Consider the following 25,317-nt stretch of genomic DNA (forward strand, 5'->3'; position numbering starts at 1 on the left):
GGAAAGTAATTTTATGGACACCCTGTATGCCATAGCTTCCAAGTCTCCTGAATTTTCCGGGAATCTTCCGAATTTTAGCTTCATCCCTCGACCTCCCGAAAAGTTCTTAAATCTCCCAAATTTTTATGAAAATCCCCAAGGAATTTCTTGTGGGGCGTGAAGCCTCTCTTTCTTTCTTCTCCTTTCGAAATGACGTCAAACGTCGTAAATGGGGAAATTCCCATTTTACAAACCCTCTGATGGTAACAAGAAAGTTGTTTGTCTTATTGTGCAGGGAAATAGCTTAGCAGCCAATAGTCCTGGATAATAATTGAAGGTTATAGTGACGTGCATATGGCCAAAATTTCTTTTGTTGAAGTTATGTACGTGCGATATAACAAACATGAATACTGATAAGCAAAAACATATTTAATCAATTTTAAAGATACTTATTCCGATGAATATCCTTTCATCAAACTTTCCAGAAAAGGGCTGACTTTTCCTTTTTGTACGAGTTGTGTTACGGACATAAACATCGGTCATGGAAAGGCTGCCATCATCACTCATGTGAAATGAAAAAAAAAACATCAAGCAAATGTCACAAAAAGTCAGTGTTCTTCAAAAATTGACGCTTTTTTTCCCTTCATCTTCCGATGATTTTGGGGTCATTCGCGCAGAATGTTTGGTCACAGCGTTTCTAATTGAACACAATATTTAATTTTTTAGTTCACCATTTTGAAGTTTCTTCCTCCAATTTCACTTGTTTTTTGCGTAGGGATTTTATTCCCCAACGCTTTAACTTTTATGTGTGGAAAATCCCTATTTTATTTGGAAAAATCTTTCGTATTTATTAGGGAGTGGTTTTAGCATAAAATACGGATTCACGCAAAAATCTCCAGAATTTTCATTTTCAAAAGTTCGCAGCTATGCTGTATGCTTAAGGAAACACAAATTTCTTCAAAATTAACCATTTAGTGTGATTATATATATTGCGCTAAAAAAGAAGCATCAGTCAAAATGACTAACAGTGGCCCTTTTAGGTATAACATATAGTCCGGCCTTTCTAGAGTTAAAGGGGGGGGGGGTTTATTGGATTAAAGTAAAGAATGTGGAATACAAAGAACTTCCTGAAAATAGTCAGACTAATAAAGAAGCCTGGAATATCTATGTTTGCATGCTTAATGGCTTCCTTGGTCATTGCTGAACCAAAGACCATCTTGAGTTTGTGGAAAAACAAAAATCTACACAGAAATGAAATGTCCAATATTTTCTCCAAATGGCACATAGCATCTTCTACGATCATCTCGACAAATTCAAAGAAAATTAGGTTTGAAATCACAGGCCACATCAGATGACTCTGAGGGCTGCTCCATTGGGTTTGCACGTTACGTGTTAAGCATGCATGGGTCTAGTTGATCATGGATGGGAACAAAGAACTATTTGGAGATTCTTTGGTCTATATCATCGCTTCTGTTGTGTTCTATCTCAGCATTGAAAGCCAATTTATAGCACTGTATAGATCAATTAATAAATTCATATAATGTTATCAATAAATTCATATAATGTTATCAATATAGGCATTATTCTAATATAATCAATTGTATAATTATCGTAATCAATTACAAAATGATTATCATTGTACATGTTATATATAGATCATAAATTTTAGTAGTTTTTCCTTCAGAATAAAAATGGTTATTCCCAATAGCAGTCACATTTTCATGGTCGGTCCCTTTAGTGGCTATTGTTGGGAGATTTTACTGTATATTTTACCATTCTTGTTTTTGGAAACTTTACCATGATTAAAAAATAATATTTTATGCATAACACTTTGTTTTTGCTTCTTCTAAGAGACATTGCTGAAAACACAATACTCAAAGTTTGAAAAATGTGTTTCTGAAATGTTATATTTATTTTTTATTAAGCTCATTCTCGAAGAGGCGATCTAGAGGTATTAGGTTATAATATGCTGCAATGGTTATCTGGTCGTTTGCCTTGGGAAGACAACCTCAAAGACCCTGAGTATGTCAGTCAGCAGAAAAATATGTGAGTACATTAAACATAGAAATACTATGTTATACATTCAAGTACAAAGTAACATAAGTTGGGTCTTGCAACCTGTGTGCTTGTAGACTTGTTAATTTCAAGCACACAGCTCTCTGAAGCATGCAAAAATGCTTAATATCAATGCCCAATTTTTAGGGATGCGTAAATTTTGCAAGAAATTTTTAATAATAAATTTTGCATTTATTTGCAAAAAAAATCAGGTCAGAAATTTCATATTTGTTTACAAAAAAAATTATTTTTTCACAAAAAATAAATAAAAAAAATATAAATATATCATGTCATAAATATATTAAAAAAAATAACATATCATAGGCCTTCTGCTAAAATGATTTTTCTGAGGCCCATCCTTGCTAGAAATGCTTACTCTCAATAATTTGAACCAGATCTCATTTTCATGAAGCCCCTCTGCACTTGAGGTTTCTGGGCTGTGCTCGGTCGGACCCTTGCATTAAAACGACACTAATTGGATGTCATGTGTAATGTCAATTTATTTTAATTCTTTTCTACTGCTGTGTCTTCAGCAAAATACTATGCGTTCATTAATTCCAACATACTGTAGAGTCCCATTTATCCGACCTTCCGTATTATCCGATGTCCTATTGCAAAAAAAAATGATCAAGCACCAACTGTTGAGCTTTGAGAATTTTACATAATGATGGAGTTAAGTCTCTAGAAACTGTGCAATTAAACACATTGAGCAACAGCAAGAAGCTACAGGAATCAACATAAGATGCTAGATGGCGAAATTTGGCAGCGAAGAAACAGCACTCGTCAAGAAAGCAGACTACGATTAAAATTTTTTTTACTCATCACAGGATTGAACTTTTTTAAGTAATGTATTTAACTTCAAATTATTCTGTAACTGTGAGTTCATTTTCTCACTTAATTTTTTCTGTTGTTTTTCTGTAAACATGATTATTAGATTCATAATGTGTAAAATTATAACATAGTTTGACGTTTAATATGCTTTTCCTTAACACCTCCGTATTATCCGACATTCTGCCAGCCCGTTTATGTTGGATAAGCGAGACTCTACTGTACTCATTTGTCAATTTTTTTTAACGTAAAAATGTCCTTGAAATTTGAGCCCAAAAGATTTCAAATCTACTCACTTACTCCACAAAACATGGGTGAATAGGAAGTTTGATCCTTTCAAATTGTCGATTAGCATAATTTTCCTACAGAATTCGGAAACAAAAGTCAACTGAACCCATATTTTAGGAGCTAGAATTTCATTGTCAAAACTTATTTTCAAGAAACTTATGCTGGAGTAATCGTCTTCATATTTATTGAGAAAAGCAGCAATATATGATATTCGCCCATATGAACGACACATTTAAACCATGAATTCTGCCTGATTACTACAGACGGTGGGAAGAATTTTGCTGCCAGTAATAGCCTACTTATACAGTGATGCTTTTTTTCTTTTTGGTAGCTTAACTACACACTGCTCATTTTAGTTCAGTGCAAAAAATTTTATCTTCGTCTTGGCCACAACAGAATTAAATTCTTTGAATTCTTTAATGAATGCGTCATCCACAAGATTCACTTTATGCGCCCAGCACTGGTAGTGCATGTCTGGTTCATCAGCAGCAGCATTGGTAGTGCAAAATGTTGTCAGCAAGAAGTTTTTTTTATAATTTGAAGCACGTAACACGTGGAGTCTGATACTAGATCTTCTTTTATTTTCGTATTTAGTTTTGTATTCTTTTAAGGTGTCAATTATAGCTTGGAAACACGCAGAAGAATTAACGATAAAATTTAAATTATGGAGATTTCGCAGAAAAGATATAAAAATTCAAATTTTTGCATTTATTCGTCAAAATTGACAAATTTTGCATTTATTGCATTAATTTCACATTTATCGTGGTTATTTCGTAAATACGAAATTTACGTATCCTTACAGATTTTGCATTCATAAGGTCTTGGTAGATTTTCAATGTATCCAATCAATTCATTCAAGTTCAGATTTCCCAGAAGTCAGGGAAATTAAAAATGGGTAAGGAAAAAGGAAAAAAAAAAAATATATATATATATATATATATATATACATAGCAAAAGTCAGGGAAATATGCAAATACAGTAAGTACTTATTTATAAGTTGAGGTTTTTATTAAAAAATTTGTTTCTATATTTTGGGAAAGGGGGAATACGAATCAGCTGTTAAGAAATTCAACCCTGAGGTTGAACCTCCTTCTGGTTTACCTATACCTCCTTCTGGCCCACTAAGTGGGTTTCCAACCAGCCCAGAAAAACAGCCATCTGTGCACCATCATGAGACCCCATCCTCTAGGATCAGGGCTTGAAAAATTCCAGGTGCCAGGTTATCATGGTGACTGAATTTTTTTTTAATGTGGTTGTTAAATTTGTGTCTAAGAAGGACACAAAATTTTCTGATTTCATTACACTACATCTTTTAACATGGGAAAAGTTAAATGGAAACCTTGTTTAGGACCGTTTTTCTTGAGCAAAATACCATGCTGGGTTGCTAAGAAATCGTGCTAGCATATAAATATTTTTTTGATTTGTCAAACTTGGGGAAGAGTACTATACTGAGACCCCCCACCCCTACAAGTTAGACACAATAATTGATGATATTGCTATCGAACATCATCCAATGCCCATATGGAGCCCTGTATGAAAGGCGTTTCTAGAAAAAATATTGATCCACACAACATGGTAAGCACATCAGTTTGTGACCTGCAAATGGTTGCGATCTTGCCTATCTGATCAGCAGACTGAAACTTTATACACCCATGCCGTCTTGCACACTGGAGTGGTAGTCATTGATAAAATATAAGAACCTAATATTGCTATCTCTATCTCAGGAAGTACAAAGCTAAATAATTGGAAGGGGGAAAAACAATTTTGAATGTTTTAATTATTTTTCATTGTATTTTCTACATCTTAGAAACAAACATTTTTTCTCTAAAATGTGTAATTTTTGGGTGTCTGCTTATACATAGGTTTTGAGTTTTTTCCTTTACTTTTGGTGGTCCTCTAGTAGAGAGTTGGCTTATACACGAATATGTGAAGTATTTGATGAAAGTCATGGCAAGATTTTTTGTGAAAACAATTAAACTTAGAAAACATTTGAAAAATTAGAATTTTGAAAAAATGTATTTCTTTGGGAGTTTTGGTCAGGGAAATAATTAAGCAAATTTAACTGGGAACCCCTGAAGTTGCATTAAGGGATCAACATTATGATTATTCAGGTTTAATTGTATGTTAGAGTGAATGTGAGGGTATTTCTTTTGATGAAAGAAATAGACATTGCTCATGAAATCAATATTTGAATGTATGAAAAAAAAATATAGGGTAATGAAATAATATGAAAATACTGTGTTAAATGCCTAGAATAAATGCTTCGAGAAAAACATTCTATAAAGATTGAAATTATTCAAAAAGAGTAGATATGATATGTTTGTAGAATTAAGTCTCGCCTGACTGCATTTTAAAATATTATTTCTTAAATTCAAAGGATGTGAATAGCTATATATTTCGTCACACCCTCAATTTTCAATTGGATTCAAAGTATGAAATGTTGATTTACAATATATTACATTTTCCTTACAGGTATATGAGAAACATTCCATTATTGATGAAGCAGTGCTTTCCATCAGACTTACCACCTGGTAATTATCAGAAATATTTTTGAAAATCCAAATTCAAAAAAAAAGTTAATGGAGTTTTGATTAAGGAGTAATTTAGAGTCTAGTATGTTCCTGTAAATTAATTATATCTCAAAAGAAACCCAATTTTTCATTTAAAATTGTTTGATATCCCTATGGCATTAAGTACAAAGTCTTAGTTTTAAAATCATTAGCATAGTGTAGTTCATACACGGTGTGTTTTTATAATATAATTCCCTCATGCTAGAAGCATAAATGTGCTATGTCCTTAGAAAAAAAAAACGTGAAATATATATATAATGTTTGAATGTTTACCCTACCTGTGTTATTCTATGAAAGTTATTTTCCTAAAATGTTTTGTAATAATGTGTATTTCAATGGATATTCATGTTTCAGGCAAAACTTAGGTAGCAAAATAAGGCAAACAACCAGCCGATTTAAAAAAAATTAATAAAAGGTATTCCATTTCACGAAGGTATAATAATTGCTGTCGGATTTGCTTTGTTCAATGCAGTCAATTTTTTGTGCTGTACAGTGCATTGATACCTCAGCACTTACAAATTTTTCAGCTAACAAAGATTTTTTTTCGACATTTTACTTCGTCGGCTAACAAACATTTTAGTTGATATAGGTGCGATGCGCTGTCATAGAACAGCCTTGTTGTGAGCTAAATTTTCATGGCAATCACAATTGATCCAATGAGTAATTGCCAATTGAGCCAGATTAATTTATATTTCCAACTCGGAATCTTTTCTAGATACACATCTCTTTCTCTTGCTGTTGAGCCATTTCATACAAAATGACTGATAAAGCTAAGAGAAAATGCATTTAAAAGTTGGTTCAGTCTGTGGTCAGTATGTGTATTCTTTTGCGGTATTTCTTAGTGTTTTATGAAAGTTACTTGAAATGTTTGGGCAGTTCCTCGAACAAATTAAACTTTTTAACCTTGAAAGCTGCCCAAAATTCAAAATTTTGCCAGTTTTGGTGAAGGCTTTTTTTATCTTTAGCACATGGTGATGCAGACAGTGAAAAAGTTTAGTGTTAACAAAAGTCTGTTTGAACAGTGAAAAATCTGTCCATCCAATGCTTTAATGGAATAAGACAAAATCTTAGTTCATGGGCATGAAAAATTTGAAAAAAATTGTCATTGAGATGTTGAACTCTTCTGAAAGTGACTCATGATTTGTATAGAAAATATTGTAACTGGCTTCAGGCTGAGAAAACATCAGGAAAAAAAACATTTTTAATCTATTAACATACTATTATGTTGAGAAATTGTTCAAGTAAATAAGGGGTATTTATATTTTTCTCGGTTTTTTTTTTTTTCATTTTGCTTTTAAATTTTTAATCATTTCTTTAAATTCTGTGAGAAGCTAATTTTCTTTCATGGAAACCCTTATATTCTGCACTCAAGGCTCCCACTTGTCTTACTTTTTGGTAAAATGTCCTACGTTCTCAGTTTTGTTTTACTTTCTGATTTTTGTCCTACTTTTCTACCAAATTCTATCAACAAAATTTGCATAATTGGTTTTTAATTGAGCAGTAAATCATCAATATATTGCCAAATATTGCAAATGTTGTAGTTTATTGCATTCATTGTTGTTCAATGTTGTCAATTTATTATCTGGTGAGTTGTACCGGAAGTGTAAGTGTGTGCTTGTAGTGTTGTGTTAAATTTTTCAGGGCTGCCATCTATGTATCAGAAGTGAAGTGTAATGACTGAATATTTGTATCATTTGTAGGCCTGTTGCTCTCTGTGGCGAGGCTTTTCAATTGGGAGATACCGGCTTGCATTCACACCTCAAAGTTAGAAACCACAGATGACTCACAGAAAAATTACTCCTTATGTTGCAGATATAGTTAGTTTTTAGTTCTACTCCATTTTCAAAATTTCTATTTCAAAAGTGAAAGTTTGCTGCTCCAAACCTTTAACCACAGTAAAACAACTTCAGTCGACCACCACTGTGGGGCTTGAACCTGGGACCTCATGTTGCGAGTCTATCACTCTGACCACAGCGCATCAACAAAGAGATAGAAATGAGAGCACGTAATTTGTCAAAAATGATTACACTATTGATCAGTAAAATTCCATTGTGAAATGAATTACTGATGTATCAAGTGAGGTATGACTGTATTTGTTAAGTGTATCTTGCCGTGTATTTTCCAAATTACCAGCAGTTAAAAGTGAAGTGAAATGTTAGATGCATTTGATTTTGCAATGCTGCATGACTTGTTCGATTTTTTTTTATACAGTGGGACCTTGGTTATATGTCTCTCAATTATACTACTTACACATTTATATTGTGTTTGGCTTCGGTTGCTATTCATTCTTGTACTTTTTTAATGTTGAAATATTTTACTTATTTAGCATGTAACTTCATCCAATTATTTTATGTTTTCACTGTGATTAAAACCCAATTTTTTTTGCAACGACATCATTTCCATCTATTGAATTCATATGATTTTTGTAGATTGTAAAAATGTGTTGTGTGCTGAAATAGTTTTTAATGCATATGGTCATCACAAAAACCATAAATTTAAAAGTCGCACACATAGTTGGGCAACCAAGAGGTATGGGAGTGTATAATAGAGACTAGCAACGAAAACAATTTGTATTGCTTTGTTCTACATCACATATGCTCGAGAAGTGAGACGAAGGAGAGAAAAAGGCTACTCAATGAGGTGCACAACTTGAACAAACATGTTTGTTTTAACCTCTATCTGTTAATTTTTTGCTATCTGCTGATTGGTGCATTTTCTCCCTTTTTTTTCTTTCCCCTCTTTGAAAAAAAAGCTTCTGCGGAGAGATCACACATCATCACAACCTTACATTTCAGAACCCCTCTAATTTTCTCCATTTACTATGTGCGAGTCCCACTATGAGCACAGCATTGCCTGTTTCTGAGAATTCAGCAGAAACAACAAGCCCATAAGACACTGATTTAAATGTTTGAAATGCCTTTGTGTCTATGTCCTTTCAAGAAAAAATTTTTAAATGTCCACAGTGTCTTTCCTAGAAGATAGAAAGGTGTATCGTGAAATCATTCAGGAGGGTGCAAGTCTGCTAATTCAAAACATGTACAGAATCAGCTCTTTATTTTGGAAAACTTTTAAAGAACTCAACACATTGTGCCATCTACTTTACTTAGATATAAAAATCAATCTGCAAATAAATAACACTTGTATGTTTTTAATTTTGAAATTAATAGAGATTAATCAACTTGGGATTTTTAATCAATTGCAATATTATTTCAATTAGTCCTTTATATAATTTTGTTGGTATGATTTACAAAAATTAAATTTCGTGGGTATTTTTGCTTAACAATGGTTTTCATATAGCAAAATTCTAAATGCTGTCAAAACCATTGAATTTTATCATATTTTCTTTGAGCTTTATGAAGAAATAAGCTATTTTTTCAAATGAATTTCATTTGTATGATTTCCGTATTTATATGATGTTTTGACCTGGGCTCTTGAACACCTTATATACAGTGTTCCACTGCATATGAACTGAAAAGTATTTTATTAGTATTACCATACGCTTTGTGTAAATGGAAAATTTATTTTTTTGACAGAAGGAATTGAAGAGTACTTGAACTATGTGGTCGGTCTGAGGTTCGAGGAGGAGCCTGATTATAAACATTGCCAAAATATCATGAGGTCTGCTATCAAAGCGTGTGGTTTTAAAGATGATGGGAAGCTGGTGTACATATCAGAAAGGTGTTCTTATCCTGGAGCTTCTCGAAAGGTAGGCAAGTTTGTAATTAAGTTGGATAAAAGTTTATCATAGAAAGTTGTAGCACTTGCATTAAGCTTGCAAATACAGAAGAAAATTAAGATTTATACAAATACAAATACAACGCCACAACAGGCAAAATGCCCAACGAGGTGGCTGATAAAAAGATGCCCATAAAATATATATGGATGTCATATATTTAAAAAAAAAACAGCAACCCAATTAAAAATGCAATTAACACAAATTATAAACAATATATACACATGATAAAATATTATACAATGCCCATAAAGAATACTTATGGTTGTCTTATTCTAAGAATGGATAGCTTCTAGATTTATCCCAACATGTTTATCGTATTTCTTTTTAAATGTGTCAATTGTGTTACAATTTACTACCTCCGGGGGTAAGCTATTCCATTTATTAACAATCCTATTAGAGAAAAATTCCCTGCGACACCATAACCTTGCATTGTCCCTCACCAATCGATACTGGTGTCCTCTTGTAAAAGCAGTTGATTGGCGGTGTACTAAAAGTTCATGGTCCATCCTATCCATCCCATTGAAAATTTTAAACACTTCGATCATATCTCCTCGACACCTGCGTTCATCCAATGTAAATATATTCAAAAAATGAAGTCTCTCTTCATAACTCAAGCCCTGTGTGCCAATAAGGACACGCGTAGCTCTTCTCTGCACCCCTTCAACCAAGTCTATGTCCCTCTGTAGGTATGGTCTCCAAAACCTTACAGCATACTCCAGCCCAGGAACGAACTAAGCCTCGAAAAAGCGGGAAGAATGACTTTAGGAGAACGCGAAGAGACCTTTTTGAAAATGAGTCCAAGCATTCTATTCACTTTTTTGACCACCGCTGAACAATGTTCAGAAAACTTAAGCCGCTTGTCAATGAGAATTCCCAAATCGGTGACCCTAGTTGCATCCGGGATAGTGACACTATTCAACTCGTGAGAGAACTGTGGGTTGTTCGAACCAAAATGAGCGACCATGCACTTATCAAGTCTAAACGTCATGCTCCATTCATTTGCCCATGCTGCAATCCTGTTTAGACTGTTCTGGAGCGACTCCCTATCGCTTTGAATCCCGATTACCCCCATTAGCTTCACATCATCTGCGAATTTGCTAGTAATCCCATTGATACCCTGATCAAGTTTATCGATAAAGAGTGAAAAAAAGTATGGGGCCAAGGACACTTCCTTGAGGAACTCCACTTGTGACGTCTGTCCAACCAGAGAATTCCCCGTTCACCATAACTCGTTGCGACCTATCTCTTAACCACGATTCTATCCAATTCAGCAAGTTGCTCCCAATTCCAATCTCGTGTAAACGCTTCAAGAGTTAGCCATGTTGGACCCGATGGAATGCCTTCTGGAAATCAAGGTAAACAACATCTACATTTTTGCTCTTACCCAAAGCCTGTCACGTGATCATAGAAGCAAAGGAGGTTAGTTACACATGACTTCCCCTTCCTGAACCCATGCTGATTATCCGACAATACATTATTCTCGTCTATCCACTTCACAAACTGCCTTTTGATGATAATTTCCAAAATTTTCGAGAGGGAGCACGTCAAACTCACTGGACAATAATTTGACACCGCTTCTCTACTACCCTTCTTAAATATCGGAACAACGTTAGCAAGTTTCCAATCTCTTGGGATGATACCCTCAGCAACACTACTTCTGTATATCTGTGCGACTGGCCCCAACAATTCATTAGCACATTCCCTGAGGACCCTGGGATAGATATCATCTGGTCCTGGTGCTTTGCTTGCACATACATTTCTTAGAAGATTTAGGACCTCCACGTCTTCTACTTGAATATCGTTGAGGGTTTTATTACCCCATGCAACACCCGTATATCAAATATCATTATCTCCAATAAAAACCGACGCGAAAAAGTCATTGAAAGCACTACACATGCCTACATTGCTCTCTACCCTAAAGCCTCCTATCGAGAGGGGGCCAACTGTCCCCTTACATCCATTATTGACGTATCGAAAAAATGATTTTGGGTCAGAGCCAATGTTATCTGCAGGGGTGGGAACTCTGTGCCAATTGCGCCGCACTGCGCCAAAACTAATATCTTGCGCCATCCTGCTCCAATAGCGTATTTTCGCATTTTTCTGCGCCAAATAGCGAATTTTGCTTCAGTATGCCCGGAATTTCGGAAAGGGCGCCAAAAAATTTTTGTTCCTGCTAGCCACGAAACGTTTCTTTACGAGAAGAGTGTGTTTTATTCCACTATACTTAAACTATCGGCCCCTGATCGGGCTTTCCATCGCGAAACCCCGATATTGTCCGTGATCGTGGAACTGAAGATGGTTTGCAATGCCTTTCAGCTTTAAAGTACAAATTCGAGTGTTTCCGTTAAAAAAAAAAAAAGTCGTCACTGGAAGCAGCAGAAATTACTGTAGTCGATTGTCATTGTGTTAAATCCCAATGTTTCGTGAAAAAAATTTTCATTCCGGGAGTAAAAAGCACATGTCCGCCGAATTACGAATGTTAGTTTAGAAACTTTGCCGAATAACGAGCGTTAAATCGCTAATGTTGCAGAATAACGAGCGTTAAATTGCCAATGTTGCCGAATAACGAGCGTTAAATCGCCAATCTCGCCAAATAGCAAGTGTCAGATCGCCAATCTCGCCAGATAATGAGTTCTGAATCGCCAAACATCGAGTTGATTCTTCCGAAATTCTCTCCCATTTTGCAACAATTTCTTTCCAAGTATTAAAAAAATTAAAAACTTATAAACATTTTTTAGCTCATTTGAAGTGCTGCTGTTCAAGGCAGCAAATAGTGTCGTCAGTAAGCAAAAATCATCTTAAATAGACAGGTACAAAAAATTTTATGACAGCCGCTCTTTCAAACAAGGTGTCAAATGCCTAAAGCACCAAAAACAAAAATCAAGCTGACGAAAAGATGTTTGATAACAAAAGACATGCTGCAGTTTTATTTTGAAAAAGGTTGAGGGTTAACGAAAATATTCTTGTTAATTTCACTGCTCCCATTTATAAATATCTGCTCCGAATCCCATATTTTGCTGCTCCAAAATTGCTCCAAATCTCGAATTTGCTGCTCCAAATCCTGAATTTGCTGCTCCAAAACTGCTCCGAATCCTGAATTTTGCTGCTCCAAAGCTGCTCCGAAATAGACTTAGTCACTTCCTACCCCTGTATCTGCCAACCTAGATTCAACTTCCTTTTTACTATCCCTTATCGCTTTCTTCAACAGTCTTCTTTTATCAGTAAACAATGATAGGTCACCTCGTCCACTTTTATACTCTCTGAATGCCCTTTTCTTTTCAAGATAAAGGTTCCGCATGCTATCCGTGAACCATAGAGGGTGCGATGTACAAACACGCTTTTTTCGAACAAAGGGTATGACGTCGTGAAATTTATATATTCTTATTTTTTTGCACCATTATCTTTAGGTTTGTCTCATCGCCTTGTTTAAGAATCTATACTGCTACAGTCAGGTTCTTTAAGCATTCTAATGGTAAAGTCAGTGGTAGTTGGGAAAATCAGGAATTGAGAATAATAATCATGAATTCACACTTGAAAACTTCTTTGCATTGATTTCTACCAGTCATCTGGCTATGACAGCATAGGATAGTGTGCCGATTTTCTAATTATTTAAATTTTTGCAACTGATTAATTATTTCAATTATTATGATTTTTTTTGTTGATTTAAAAGCACATTTAAGAACATGATGTGAGGTCAATTTTAAATGTATTCATAAAAATTTTAATCAGGAAAATATATATTTTACTTCAATTTTTTTTAAAAGGATAGAATGAGAAATTAATTGACCAGACAACAGATTCATCCTTTACTGCACAAAAAAGTTGCATCAAGTAAATAGTTTAGCCCCATTATTATTATTTTTTAAATTTAAGGAACAAAAATAGTTAAAAGTGGTTCTCAACTTTAGGTCATATGCCCCCCACTGCGGTCCTGGCATATTCTACAGGAGCGCCATGGGTGAAAACAAGTTGGAGAGTAGCCACAACAGGTGGTTGAGGGGAAAGTGGGCACAGAGAGCTTTAAAAGAAAAAAAAATCAGTCATAAATTAAAAAAGCTTTCAAGTAAAATATGGTCAAAAAGATATGACTGTTTTTGAAATTGAGCAAAATTTTCAGAACCATCTTACTTCATGGGCCAAGGGCATTGTGTCCATAGGAGGCTTACATGAGGGATCTGTTACTATGATTTTTAAGAGTAAGTATGTGAAGATGTAAGCTTTTATTTCCAGCAAAGTAGGAGGCCTTAGAACAGTGCAGGGGTGCAAGAGCTGTGCCAAACTGTGTCAAAACAGTGCTCTTGCTGCATGGTGTGCCAAGGCGCTGAATCCCTGTGCATTTGTGCCAATTCTTGTTTGTGGTTCACGGAGGTACCGTTAATGCACTGTAGTGCGTCAAATACCCATAATTTAAGAAAAAGAAGCATGTGAAAATTTTTCACTGGACGCATTCATTCCGAGACAAGGAAAAAGATACAGAGGGGGAAACTTCAATTTTTTTCACTTCCCACCATCTACCACGATCTCGTTATCTTGTGTCCTTGGAAAGTAGTTCTATTACCTTGAAGTACAAAATCCTGTGCTGTTATTGGTATAAACCGTGGGCAATCGAAGTCCCTGAATGAAAATGCTGAATTTTTCACTTCCGGAGAGAATTTTTTCTCCTGTGGGTTTTAAGCTGCGAAATAACGGTAATTTCATGACTACCAACCTGTTTTCAAAGACAGCATATCTACGGCGTAAATTCGCTTTATTTTCCACAAAATTGCACATGCACCTTTTCGAAGAATCAAAAAGGGGATTGGTTTACTCATTTAAATCATCGAAAATTTTCGTAGATCTTTGGGAAAAAACAGGATCTGTAAAAACTCCATCTAAAATATCCATAGTTTTGTCATCTAGCCCCTATGCGACCATATGGTTATTGTTGGTGGTTGCCGATCGTGATAATTTCACATCGAGAAAATCCTGATTTGGTGAACACGGGTGGCTCAAGGAAAAAAATCTCTACCCATGCAGAACCTATTTTTGGTGTTACTGACCACATATTTTTTGGTCGACAAAGCTTTTTTCACCCTTTCAACTCCATTTGGCATCCCTTCTAGAGCGGCGCTCAATATGGCCACACAGTCCATCCCTGCATTGGTGTTGGGAAGGGGCATGCTCTTAACAATAGTCAAAGGAAAGAGTTTCATTTCAGTAATATGTGTTTTAGTAGTGACAGAGATAAGATAACCATTTTTAGCAAAAAATTTCACAGAAAAATTACTCCTTATATTGCAGGTATAGTTAGTTTTTAGTTCTGCTCCATTTTCAAAATTTCTGATCCAAAAATAAAAGTTTGCTGCTCCAAAATGGATGAGGGGCACTTGCACCCCTGACAGTGTTTCTCAACCTTTCTGAAAACAAGGACCAGTAAAATGCCTGAAACAATTTGACAGACCACTTGTATACCATATTATGGGACATATCTGTAATTTTTGTATTTCCAACTTTTTTTACATATTTGTCCTGTTTTTTTAACCAAACTTAATTGAATTTGCAATAATTACTAAAGTCATAACACACACATAGCATTTTAATAATATAAATTATAGGCCTATTATGATAATTATGGCAAAAATTATAAATATTAATCTCACATATTTGTGAGGTGTTTTAACGTTTTTTTCCAGCAATTTCTCATTCAGTGATTGTGCCTACTTTTTTTTATGACAATTGGCGATAGTAAACTTTCCCCTGTCTCCTGATTGGTCGTAGGTCCTCGGCTGTACTTCTACTGCGATTTCAGGGCAAAATAACTGAGTTCTAAACTCCCAACAGAAGAAAACAACACTTTATTTCTTTTATTATCCAACATCTCTAACGAAAGCATCATGTCTCTTCGGTACAAACTTTCACACTACTCTTTCTTTTCGAATGTCCTTTTTAGTTTTCTTTTCTTTCTTGAAGAGATGCGAGGCCTTGCCCTTAGACACAGACTTGTCCTGATTGGTTTTGTACATGTTTGAGAGGAGAGGTGCTACCTTGACACTGTTCTTGGTGACGTCCCCGCCTTCTTCTCTCTCTGGCCAGATTTGGGGATCTTGTATTCGACATGGGCAAACGTCTTTTTCACAACATCCCCTTTGACATAGAGGCAGCACTTCATACAGACATCCAGTACAAGCCCATCATTTAGGGGGGCAGTTGCCTCCCCCTGGCTTTTGAAATACACTAAAAATGGTATATATATATATATATACAAATACACTGAAGAGCCAAAAAAAAATGATGCACCATATCGTGTAGGGCCCCCGTGAGCCCGCAGAAATGCCGCAACACGACGTGGCATGGATTTGACTAATGTCTGAAGTAGTAATAAATTGTATATTGTATAATAGAAATATTTAAATTTGTATATACTTTTTTTTTTTAAATAATGTGTTTTTATATTCAATGTTCATGTATTTTATATTTTATATGCATAATAAAGCACCCGACATCGCCCAGCCCCCTCATCCGGGCAATGGCTAAAATCGACAATGGTCGATAGAGCCTGGGCGGTGCACGGAATGAAATGAAATGTCTGAAGTAGTGCTGGAGGTAATTGACACCATGAATCCTGCAGGGCTGTCCATAAATCCGTAGGAGTAAGAGGGGGTGGAGATCTCTTCCGAACAGCACGTTGCAAGGCATCCCAGATATATTCAATAATGTTCCTGTCTGGGGATTTAGGCCAGCAGAAGTGTCTAAAGTCTGAAGAGTGTTCCTGGAGCCACTTTGTAGCAATTCTGGACATGTGGGGTGTCGCATTGTCCTGCTGAAATTGTCCAAGTCCGTCGGAATGCACAATGGACATGAATGGGTGCAGGTGATCAGACAGGATGCTTACGTACCTGTCAGAGTCGTATCTAGACGTATCAGTGGTCCCATATCATGCCAACTGCACACGCCCCATACCATCACAGAGCCTCCACCAGCTTAAACAGTTCCCGTACATGTCCATCAGCTCGAAGCAATTGGAACCGAGACTCGTCAGACCAGGCAACGTGTTTCCAGTCCTCAACAGTCCAATGTCAGTGTTGTCTGGCCCAGGCGAGGCGTAAAGCTTTGTGTCGTGCAGTCATCAAGGGTACACGAGTGGGCCTTGGGCTCCGAAAGCCCATATCGATGTTTCGTTGAATGGTTCCCACGCTGACACTTGTTGATGGCCCATCATTGAAATCTGCAGCAATTTGCGGAAGGGTTGCACGTGTGTCACGTTTAATGATTCTCGTCAGTCCCGTTCTTGCATGATCTTTTTCCGGCCGCAGCGATGTAGTAGATTTAATTTTTTACCGGATTCCCGATATTCACGGTACACTCGTGAAATGGTCGTACGTGAAAATCCAAATTTCATCGCTACCTCGGAGATGCTATGTCCCATCTCTCGTGCGCCGACTATAACACCACGTTCAAACTCACTTAAATCTCGATAACCTGCCATTGTAGCAGCAAAATATTTCATCTTGTGATAAATTACATATTTTTCAAGTTGGGGAATTGGCACCTACGGTGTTATATTCTAAAACAAACGGAGTTGTATTTAACTATTCAGTTTGGGAGAATCTAGTATGTGCAATGTGAGCTCAGTGTGTATTTTAATTTCTCCACTAAAAACTGTATAACCACTGTATGTAATCGGCAAAGTTTTTTTTTTATCAACATTTATATTGCATGTTATTATTTGTCTCAAAATATTATATTCAATTCCCTTTTATCATGATGATTTGCATACTTTCAGAGAAATCATCCCAAGGGCAGCCTTTCGCCTCCACGTAAGCATAAAAAGACCGAGCTGTTAATGAACAAGATGCCTTCAGACTGTTCGGGAATGCCTGTCACCCGTAGTAGAAGTTTGAGGCGCGTTGCTTCTGCCACGACTCCGGTGAGGTCGTCCAAAGATAAGAAGAAATCAGACGGTGATTACATCTCTACTATTGACAACCCCACCCCAGCCATGTTACTCGTCATGCAGCGGAAGATGGAGCAACAGCAGCAACAAGCTGAACTGAGGAGGTTGAAGAGCTCCGGTACCAACTCCACAGCTATTGTCAACTCCACGAAAAATGAAAACAATCTGATCAGAGATTTGAGAGCGTCTCTGAAACTGAAGCTGTCACGTTCAGATAGTGACAGGCTGACTTTGCCGACTGTCTTGAATGGTGTTCACAAGAAAAGTTCTTCACATAAAAACCATTCAAAGGGTGAGTGCAGTTTCATACAGTCTACTAATTAATTGATCATTTTTTTCGCACCACGGTCATTTTCTGCACACAAGGGCTAGTTAGACTGGGACCTACAATTTATTGAAGATTCCGAATGGCAGGCTTGTTTTTTATACTTGTCCAGACGTTGGTGCGCTAACTCCTCGATGGGAGAACTCCCTGCGGTAGCAATTTTTTGCTGCGGTCAAGTGGTCATAGTGACGGACTTGCGATGCGAGGATCCGGGTTCAAACTCCACTGGCGCCACAGTGGTGATCGGCTGAATTTGGTTTTCTGTGGTTCCCAACTTCAAGGCGCGAATGTGAGCCGATCTCCCCGTTAAAAAGTCTCGCCACAGAGAGCAACAGGCCTACAACGTTACAAATATTCAATCATTACACTTCACTCACAATTTGAAGTATAGATGGCAGCACTGAAATATCATACACAACACTAGCTACACACTCAGACTGTTAGGTGCACTCGGGTCTAGGTCAATTTGTCGCGGGACAATTCGTCGTGCTACAAACTTGTCGCGGTACAAATTTGTTGCAGACTCATTTCGCCGCGGTAAAAATTTGTTGCAGGCTCATTTTGTCGCGGTAAAAATTTGTTGCAGGCTCATTTTGTCGCGGTACAAATTTGTCGCAGGCTGTGCGCTGTAATATATAAATTGACGTCACGATGAATTGACTCGGCGGCAAACTTGTACAGCTACAAATTGGAGCTGCGACGGATTTGTATCGCGACGAATTGGAGCTGCGACAAATTTGTATCGCGACGAATTGACACTGCGACAAATTTGTATCGTGATGAATTGGAGCTGCGACAAATTTGTACCGTGACGAATTGACCGGCTATAGGTGCACTCACTTTGTTCCAGACTCTGCCACGAAGCTGGGCTGGAAGAGATCTCGGCAACGGGATAAGTCCGTTGGCAGAGACCCTGGCGTTCATTCATTCATTCATTGCTGCGGTCAAGTCGCCGTTTTTTGTTGTACTCCTGTGTCAGGAAATTTTTCTGACAAGGACGAACTGGGTATCGAACATGCGACACCTCTAAACATCCTTTTGTACTTTAGGCGACTATCTTATTGACCGGCTACCGCGTCCCCTACTAATTAACTGTATTTTATCATTTTAATTTAGAACTGCCTCAAGTACTTGTCGAAATCGTTACTTCTACAGGGACTGCCAACTGCTATGGATTGCCTTTAGTTTTCACAGATAGGCCAAACTCAAGTACAGACCTACGGGAGATACTTACAGTTACCTCAGAAATAATTTGTTTTTTCATATATAGTGATACCTAGGCTAACGAAGTTAGAATGCCTTGGCTTATAAATGTTTTGGGTAACATAGATATTTTTTGTTATTTTTCTGCCTCTGCTAACGAATACGGATTCAACTAATGAACATTCATTGACGTGAATGCACTAGCTGAAAGTTGTCGGTATATGGGTCATTCCCAAAAAAAGTGCATTCCACATTTTTGAAATTAAAAACTCAAAGTTGAATTTTCAAAATGAAATTGATCTCAAATTATAGCCAAATGACCTAAAGTTTAATATTTCATAAATATTTTTTACTTTTATAATAATATTTCATTTTTTTGGGATTCATGACTGAAAGTCATTGACTTTGTCTACGCTATTACGAAAACAAATATCGCTGTAAAATAAAATAATTATTATTTCTACTGTTTTTATCTCTTAAAATAATGAAATCAGCTTATTTTGTAAATATATGCTAAAAAAAGCAGTTTAAAAAAAATTGACTTTTTTTTTCTTCATGATTTTTTTCAAAATAACACAAAGAAAATTTCATTTTTTACATATATTTAGCTAATCAAAATCAAAATATTTTATTTCTGACAAACAATGGGTTGATAATTTATAATTTAATACGAAGTTAAATTCAGTTCGAAGTTTTCTTTTTTTGCCTCTGAACTGCCAAAATGCTTTTCATAACAGAGTGGACATTATTGCAATAGAGTGCACCAAAATGTTTAACTGAGAGAGATATCTCAAATATTCTAAATAGGCTATGCAAATACACTTTTATTTTCTCAAAAATAATGTACAAAATGTGATAGATAACCCAGACAAGTTCTGGTTTGTCTAGTCAAATTCTGGTAGACAGGTTCTACAACCTTTGAAAAACGTCTACCGCCATGAAAACATTCAGAAAACACTCACCCCATCCCTCGTAGTTTGAATTTTGGTCTGGTAAAATGTTTAAAATCTGGTCAAAGTGGACACCAGATTTGTATATCATCAGGATGATATTTCTTGGTATATTCACGTTTATGCCTCTCGCATTAGTGATTCAGATTGGAAGGAGGGAATTGGGACTGGGAACAAAAATAATATAGGAAAGAAAATAGTGATTCTGTCCCATAAAATAAGTACAAGATGTGTTGTGAAATAAACCTAATGCCCTAACTAAAATGCCCCTTATGACAGACATTTCCCTGGATCGGTGTCTGGCAGTGATTTTGACGATCTGTATTGCTTTTCCTTTTTTTAACTTTCGTATTTAACTGAAAAAAATAACATGATGAAGGAAGTTGTAAAGGGTTTAAACTGAATAAATAACTTATTGAATTTAACTTAAAACCTCGTAATTGAGTTTTTAAAAGTTGTAACAGAGTGGACAAATTAGCCTAAATTATTATTTTTTCATTATAAATTTAAATGATTGATAAAAACTTTTGTTACATTTTGAAGCATATCTCCATGCACTATCACTGGGTGCTTAAATTAATTATTTATGATAATGACGTAACAGAGTGGGCATCTGACAGAGAAAAATCGGGTACTAAAGACATAACATGAATATTAAGTCGTTTTGCAAAAGTCAAATCAAAAATTGTTGATTAAGAATTAAAAATAAACCTTTGAGCTCATAAGTGTTATCAGATTTAATCTAGAATAAAAATATATTTCCCGAATGGCCGTAACAGAGTGGATTTTAAAATGGAAAAAATTACGAGCCAAACAATTATTCATCTACCGTACATATATAAAACTTGATTCCAAGTTGTTTGGAAAAAAAAATCCAGATTTGCACCAAGTCTCTTTGTTCAGTTTTTTCTTTTCAAGCTGGGACAGCCAGATTTTGACATTTTGCTATAAAAAATGATTTAAAAAAAAAAAATTGATATCGTCTGAAACAAATTAAGAAATTTCATATGACAGAATTAAATGAAGGGCTAGAAAAAAAATTAAAATTACTACCAGTGTGTTCTAAAATTTCGTAAAATTTGAACTTGCACTCTGGCGCCCCTTATTTCCGTATAACGATTTACGTAATGCTGATTATTTCTCTCTATCTATGTATCCGATTCAGCTCCAGCTCCTAAATCCAGGAGAGGAACAGTCTCATACGGAATCATATTAAGAAGTCAGATGAAGAAGTCATCCACTCAGCGGCTGTAGATAAATGTTTCAACCATGTTTTTTTGTTTATCAACTTGTTATCGTGAATCTGTGGACGTGAACGTGTCTTCGCAATAGTACTTTTTAATCTCGTGGTGGTATTTTCCCAGGTTTCGACTGAATATGGTAAGAAAAAGAAAATGTCCTTTGCCAAAAGAAGAGACTGCATTTTTTTGTATTGTTTCTAAATTTAGTTTTTCCATCCGGTAGACTTGACTTAATCATCGACTGCTCTGTCTTTTTTACATTATTGTCATCTGTTACATTTTTTGTCAATTCTGTGTGATTGGTCTAATTAAAAATGCAGCCATCTTCTGGTTATTAATTTCATTTTCTTTCTTGTTAATAGAAAAGTTTTGATTTTATACTACATATTAGTATTGTTAATCTGTTCGGGCTTGTGACCGTTTTATTTCAAATAGTTCATTACGTTGCGTTTACAGTATATTTCAAGCAAAACTGACACACTAAGTAGTCATGCATAAGGTACTTGGAAATTTATTAGTTCATTTACATTATATATTTAATTGTATATTTCATTAATGTAAATTGTATTTTCCACATTATTAATTCATATTAGAAATTCATTAAGACATACAGTAAAATGTTGATTAACCATCACTCGTTTAATCTTAGTTTCTGTTATCCGTCATCCTCTTAGAAAAAACAGACCCAGGTTATAAGGTCCAAAGAGATATCACTGCTATGGTCTGCGTAAATGCCACCAGCAATCATAGATTACTTACCCATGCTTGTAATTAGTAAATCCAAAAAAACGTGTGCTTTCAAAAATTTAAATATGAATGCATTGCCTGTGAACTATTATGCCAAAAAAAAAGTGCTTGGATGGATCAAACAGTTTTTCCGGATAACGTTTTTATGCCTCAAGTTAGAGCTCATATGGCCAAAAAGCAGTTGCCACAGGAAGCGCTGCTGTTAGTGGACAATGCCCCAACACTCCCCTCTTGTGAACTCAAAAGTGATGATGGAAAAATAACATGCCTCTTTCTCCCAGCGAATGTAGCTCCACTTATCCAGCCTATGAACCAGGGCATAATTGAAAATATGAAGTGACTTTACAGAAAAGCTTTATCGAAGGCTTGCTTTTATCACCAGATGAAAGCAAGGCCATGAATGTCAAAGAATTTTGGAAGAGATACAACATAAAAGACACTATTTTCAATATCGCCACTGCCTGGGCTGACCTTATATTGATCATTTTGTGTGTGTAAAATTAAATACAATATGTATGCATTATTCACTATGTATGAAAGGATTTTGTTTTTATTTTCGCCCCAAGCCCGCAGTGAAATCACATTACTAGTATATATATATGGGGTGATTATAAAAAAACTATCGTGACATATGGGCCCCTAACTATCATACCATTCACAGAAACTGAATGAAATTTTGGCATAAGGTATTTTGAGGTATGTGCTCAAGAATGATATTGGAAAACAACAGTGTCACTCTAACAGTTACGGTCACAGTGAGAAAATTTCGAAAATATCAAATGGCAACACCAAGTTTTTTGTATTGGAATGCGATCTCCATACTGAAAAACACTAAATAGCGTTGGAATGGCACCTGTTGCACGAAAATCCCCGGAGTTAGGCAAGGAAAAAGTAAAAAGAACTTTGCCGTGCACCGGAGCATTAATGTTTGTTTCATTCGTCACACCGTTTCTTCGGCTGAGATCCTAGCCTGATTAGCCCTCCACAAGATCATGTGGAAAATTTGTGAAACACAATAAAATGCTTTATTTTATGCTGCTTCTCTGTCCCTATTGGTTGTCCTCACTTTCAGCCTATCTACCGCCGGTGATTTTCATGCTACAGTTGCTGTTCGAACGCTATTTAGGGTTTTTCACAATGGAGATCACATTCCAATACAAAAAACTTGGTGTTGCCATTTGATATTTTTGAAATTTTCTCACTGTAACCGTAACTGTTAGAGTGACTTGTTTTCCATATCATTTTTAAGCACATACATCAAAATACCTTATGCCAAAATTTCATTCAGTTTCTGTGAATGGTATGATAGTTAGGGGCCCATATGTCACAATAGTTTTTTTATAATCACCCTGTATATTTAAGAGATTTTTGTTATCCCATTCTGTTATCTGTCACGGTCCTGGTCCGGATGGTGACAGTTAATCAAAGTTTTACTGTACTTCAATCAAAAATTTGTTAACACTTCTGTTTGCCCCCAAAACTATTAAATACAAGAACCTACACTATATGTCACTTATGGGGGAAAGAATATAACCATGTATCACTCACCATCATCATTGAGAGACGCCTCTGTATTACTCCAAAGACTTAGACACCCATAGCAGTCTTGTGACCCGAGCTCCTCACAACTCGTCTTGATATTTTTTACTTTTCAACTCGTCATTACTCACTTCCTTTTTAACTTCTGTATGTAGATTTCCCCTTACCATTTAAGATTTGATTACAGATGTTCCAGTCCCTTTGAAATTCCACCCATTAATTTTATTTGATACTTTACCCATCATGTCTAAGTTTTTATTCGTTTCTTGAAGGTTTATTCATAAGATTGGCTATTGCAGATCCATCCTTTATTTCTTTGTCCATGCAACTCTCCATTCAGAACCCTGAGAACCCCAGCAGCCATTATCTAACCTTTAACCTCTTTCAATCTTCTTTCATTGAAGCTTCCCGTGTTTACATGTTCAGCATTTTAGATCCTCTGTTACACTTTAATTGTACTTTTTAAGTAAAGGGATTCTGTTTCAACTTGATGGTCGTCATCTGTTCTCAACCTTGAAATTTGTCTTTTATTCGTCGGTCCTCTTTATTTTCTATGATTCCCCGCTTTTTCCTCCAAGACAAAACTCCTCTGACGATCTTTTCTTGCTCAGGACACCCCTGGAATACAACCAACCAGATGCTTTGTGATGGTAACAAATTCTCCCTATTTGAATAGAGAAAGAGACTTTCTAACAAAGTCTCTATTTGAATGGCGACTGCCATTCTACTGAAATCTACACTGCTGGCCACCCAAATTGCAACACCAAGAAAGACAAGAGATATCGCAACAATATTTATTTTGTAGATAACATGTTGACCAAGCATCAAATGATTAAATTTATAGACTTCTGTGAAGTGTGGTTCCTGCCAAAATCAGTAGCCAGAGTAGCCACCATTGTTGGAGATCACCGCTGCCACACGCCTCGGCATTGATTCAAAGAGACTTTGGATGTGTTCTTGGGGTACAGCAGACCAAGCAGCTTCCACGCGTTACCAAAGTTGATCTGGTGTGGCAGCTGGGGATGTAATCTGGGTCAATCGTTGAGCAACCATGGACCACATGTTTTCTATCGGCGAAAGATCCGGAGAGCGAGCTGGCCAGGGAAGCAATTCAATCTGGCGATTGACGAAGAACATTTGGACAATGCGTGCCACGTGTGGTCGCGCATTATCCTGTTGAAATATGGCTGTGGGCAAGCCCTGAAGGTAAGGAAGGACAACTGGCTCCAACACCTCGGAGATGTAGCGCTGGCTTTTTAAAGTACCAGCAATGCGTACTAGAGGAGTGCGAGAGTGATATCCAATACCGCCCCATACCATAATACCCGGTGCAGGACCAATGTGGCGGTGCATAACGCAGCTGTTCAGCATCCTCTCTCCACGGTGTCTCCAGACTCGAATCCGACCATCGTGGTGTTGCAGGCAGAAGCGTGACTCATCAGTAAAGACAATTTCATTCCATTGTGCCGTCCACATCCTTCTTTCATCGCACCATTGGCGGCGGAGACGTCTGTGGTTCTGCGTCAAGGGTAGACGAAGCAATGGACGTCTTGCGGACAGACCACTCTGCTGTAAATGGCGCCGAATGGTACGCGCAGGCACTGGATGATGCGGTACAGACTGAATGTGCTGTGCTATGGTTCGTGATGTGGCTGAGCGATCCGTCACTGCCATACGCACAAGATGCCTGTCATCACGTGAAGTGGTGCACTAAGGTGGATGCGATCGAACACGTCGGTCCATCGTACCCTCCTGCATCCAACGATCACATATCCGCATTACAGTTGTTTGGTTTCGTCCAACACGACTACCGATTTCCCTGAAAGATAATCCACAATCTCTGTAGGCCACTATCCTTCCTCTGTCGAACTCGGATACTTGATCAAAAGATGATCGCTGTTTTCTACGAGGCATAATTGATCG

General features: G+C 36.6%; 1 protein-coding gene across 5 annotated transcripts in view; it reads left to right on the forward strand.

Annotated features, from left to right (window-relative positions):
* The window catches only part of LOC149085815 (serine/threonine-protein kinase VRK1-like), a 47,633-nt gene extending 26,182 nt beyond the window's left edge, over nt 1-21,451 (forward strand). For 3 of the 5 annotated variants that reach the window (XM_089232243.1, XM_089232244.1, XM_089232246.1), the window contains 5 exons: nt 1,905-2,025; nt 5,623-5,681; nt 9,254-9,426; nt 17,219-17,681; nt 21,033-21,451. In XM_089232243.1, coding sequence (XP_089088369.1) covers nt 1,905-2,025; nt 5,623-5,681; nt 9,254-9,426; nt 17,219-17,681; nt 21,033-21,121 — 905 coding nt within the window. In that variant the 3' untranslated portion in view covers nt 21,122-21,451. The remainder of the gene's footprint in view (nt 1-1,904; nt 2,026-5,622; nt 5,682-9,253; nt 9,427-17,218; nt 17,682-21,032) is intronic. The other 2 variants (XM_089232247.1, XM_089232248.1) reach the window with 1 other exon arrangement.
* The last annotated feature ends 3,866 nt before the right edge of the window (nt 21,452-25,317 follow it).

This window comes from Pholcus phalangioides, unplaced genomic scaffold (assembly GCF_987345545.1).
Source record: "Pholcus phalangioides strain wild (caught in Gottingen) unplaced genomic scaffold, Ppha-v1.0 ptg000005l_1, whole genome shotgun sequence".
In the NCBI taxonomy this organism is placed as follows: domain Eukaryota; kingdom Metazoa; phylum Arthropoda; class Arachnida; order Araneae; family Pholcidae; genus Pholcus; species Pholcus phalangioides.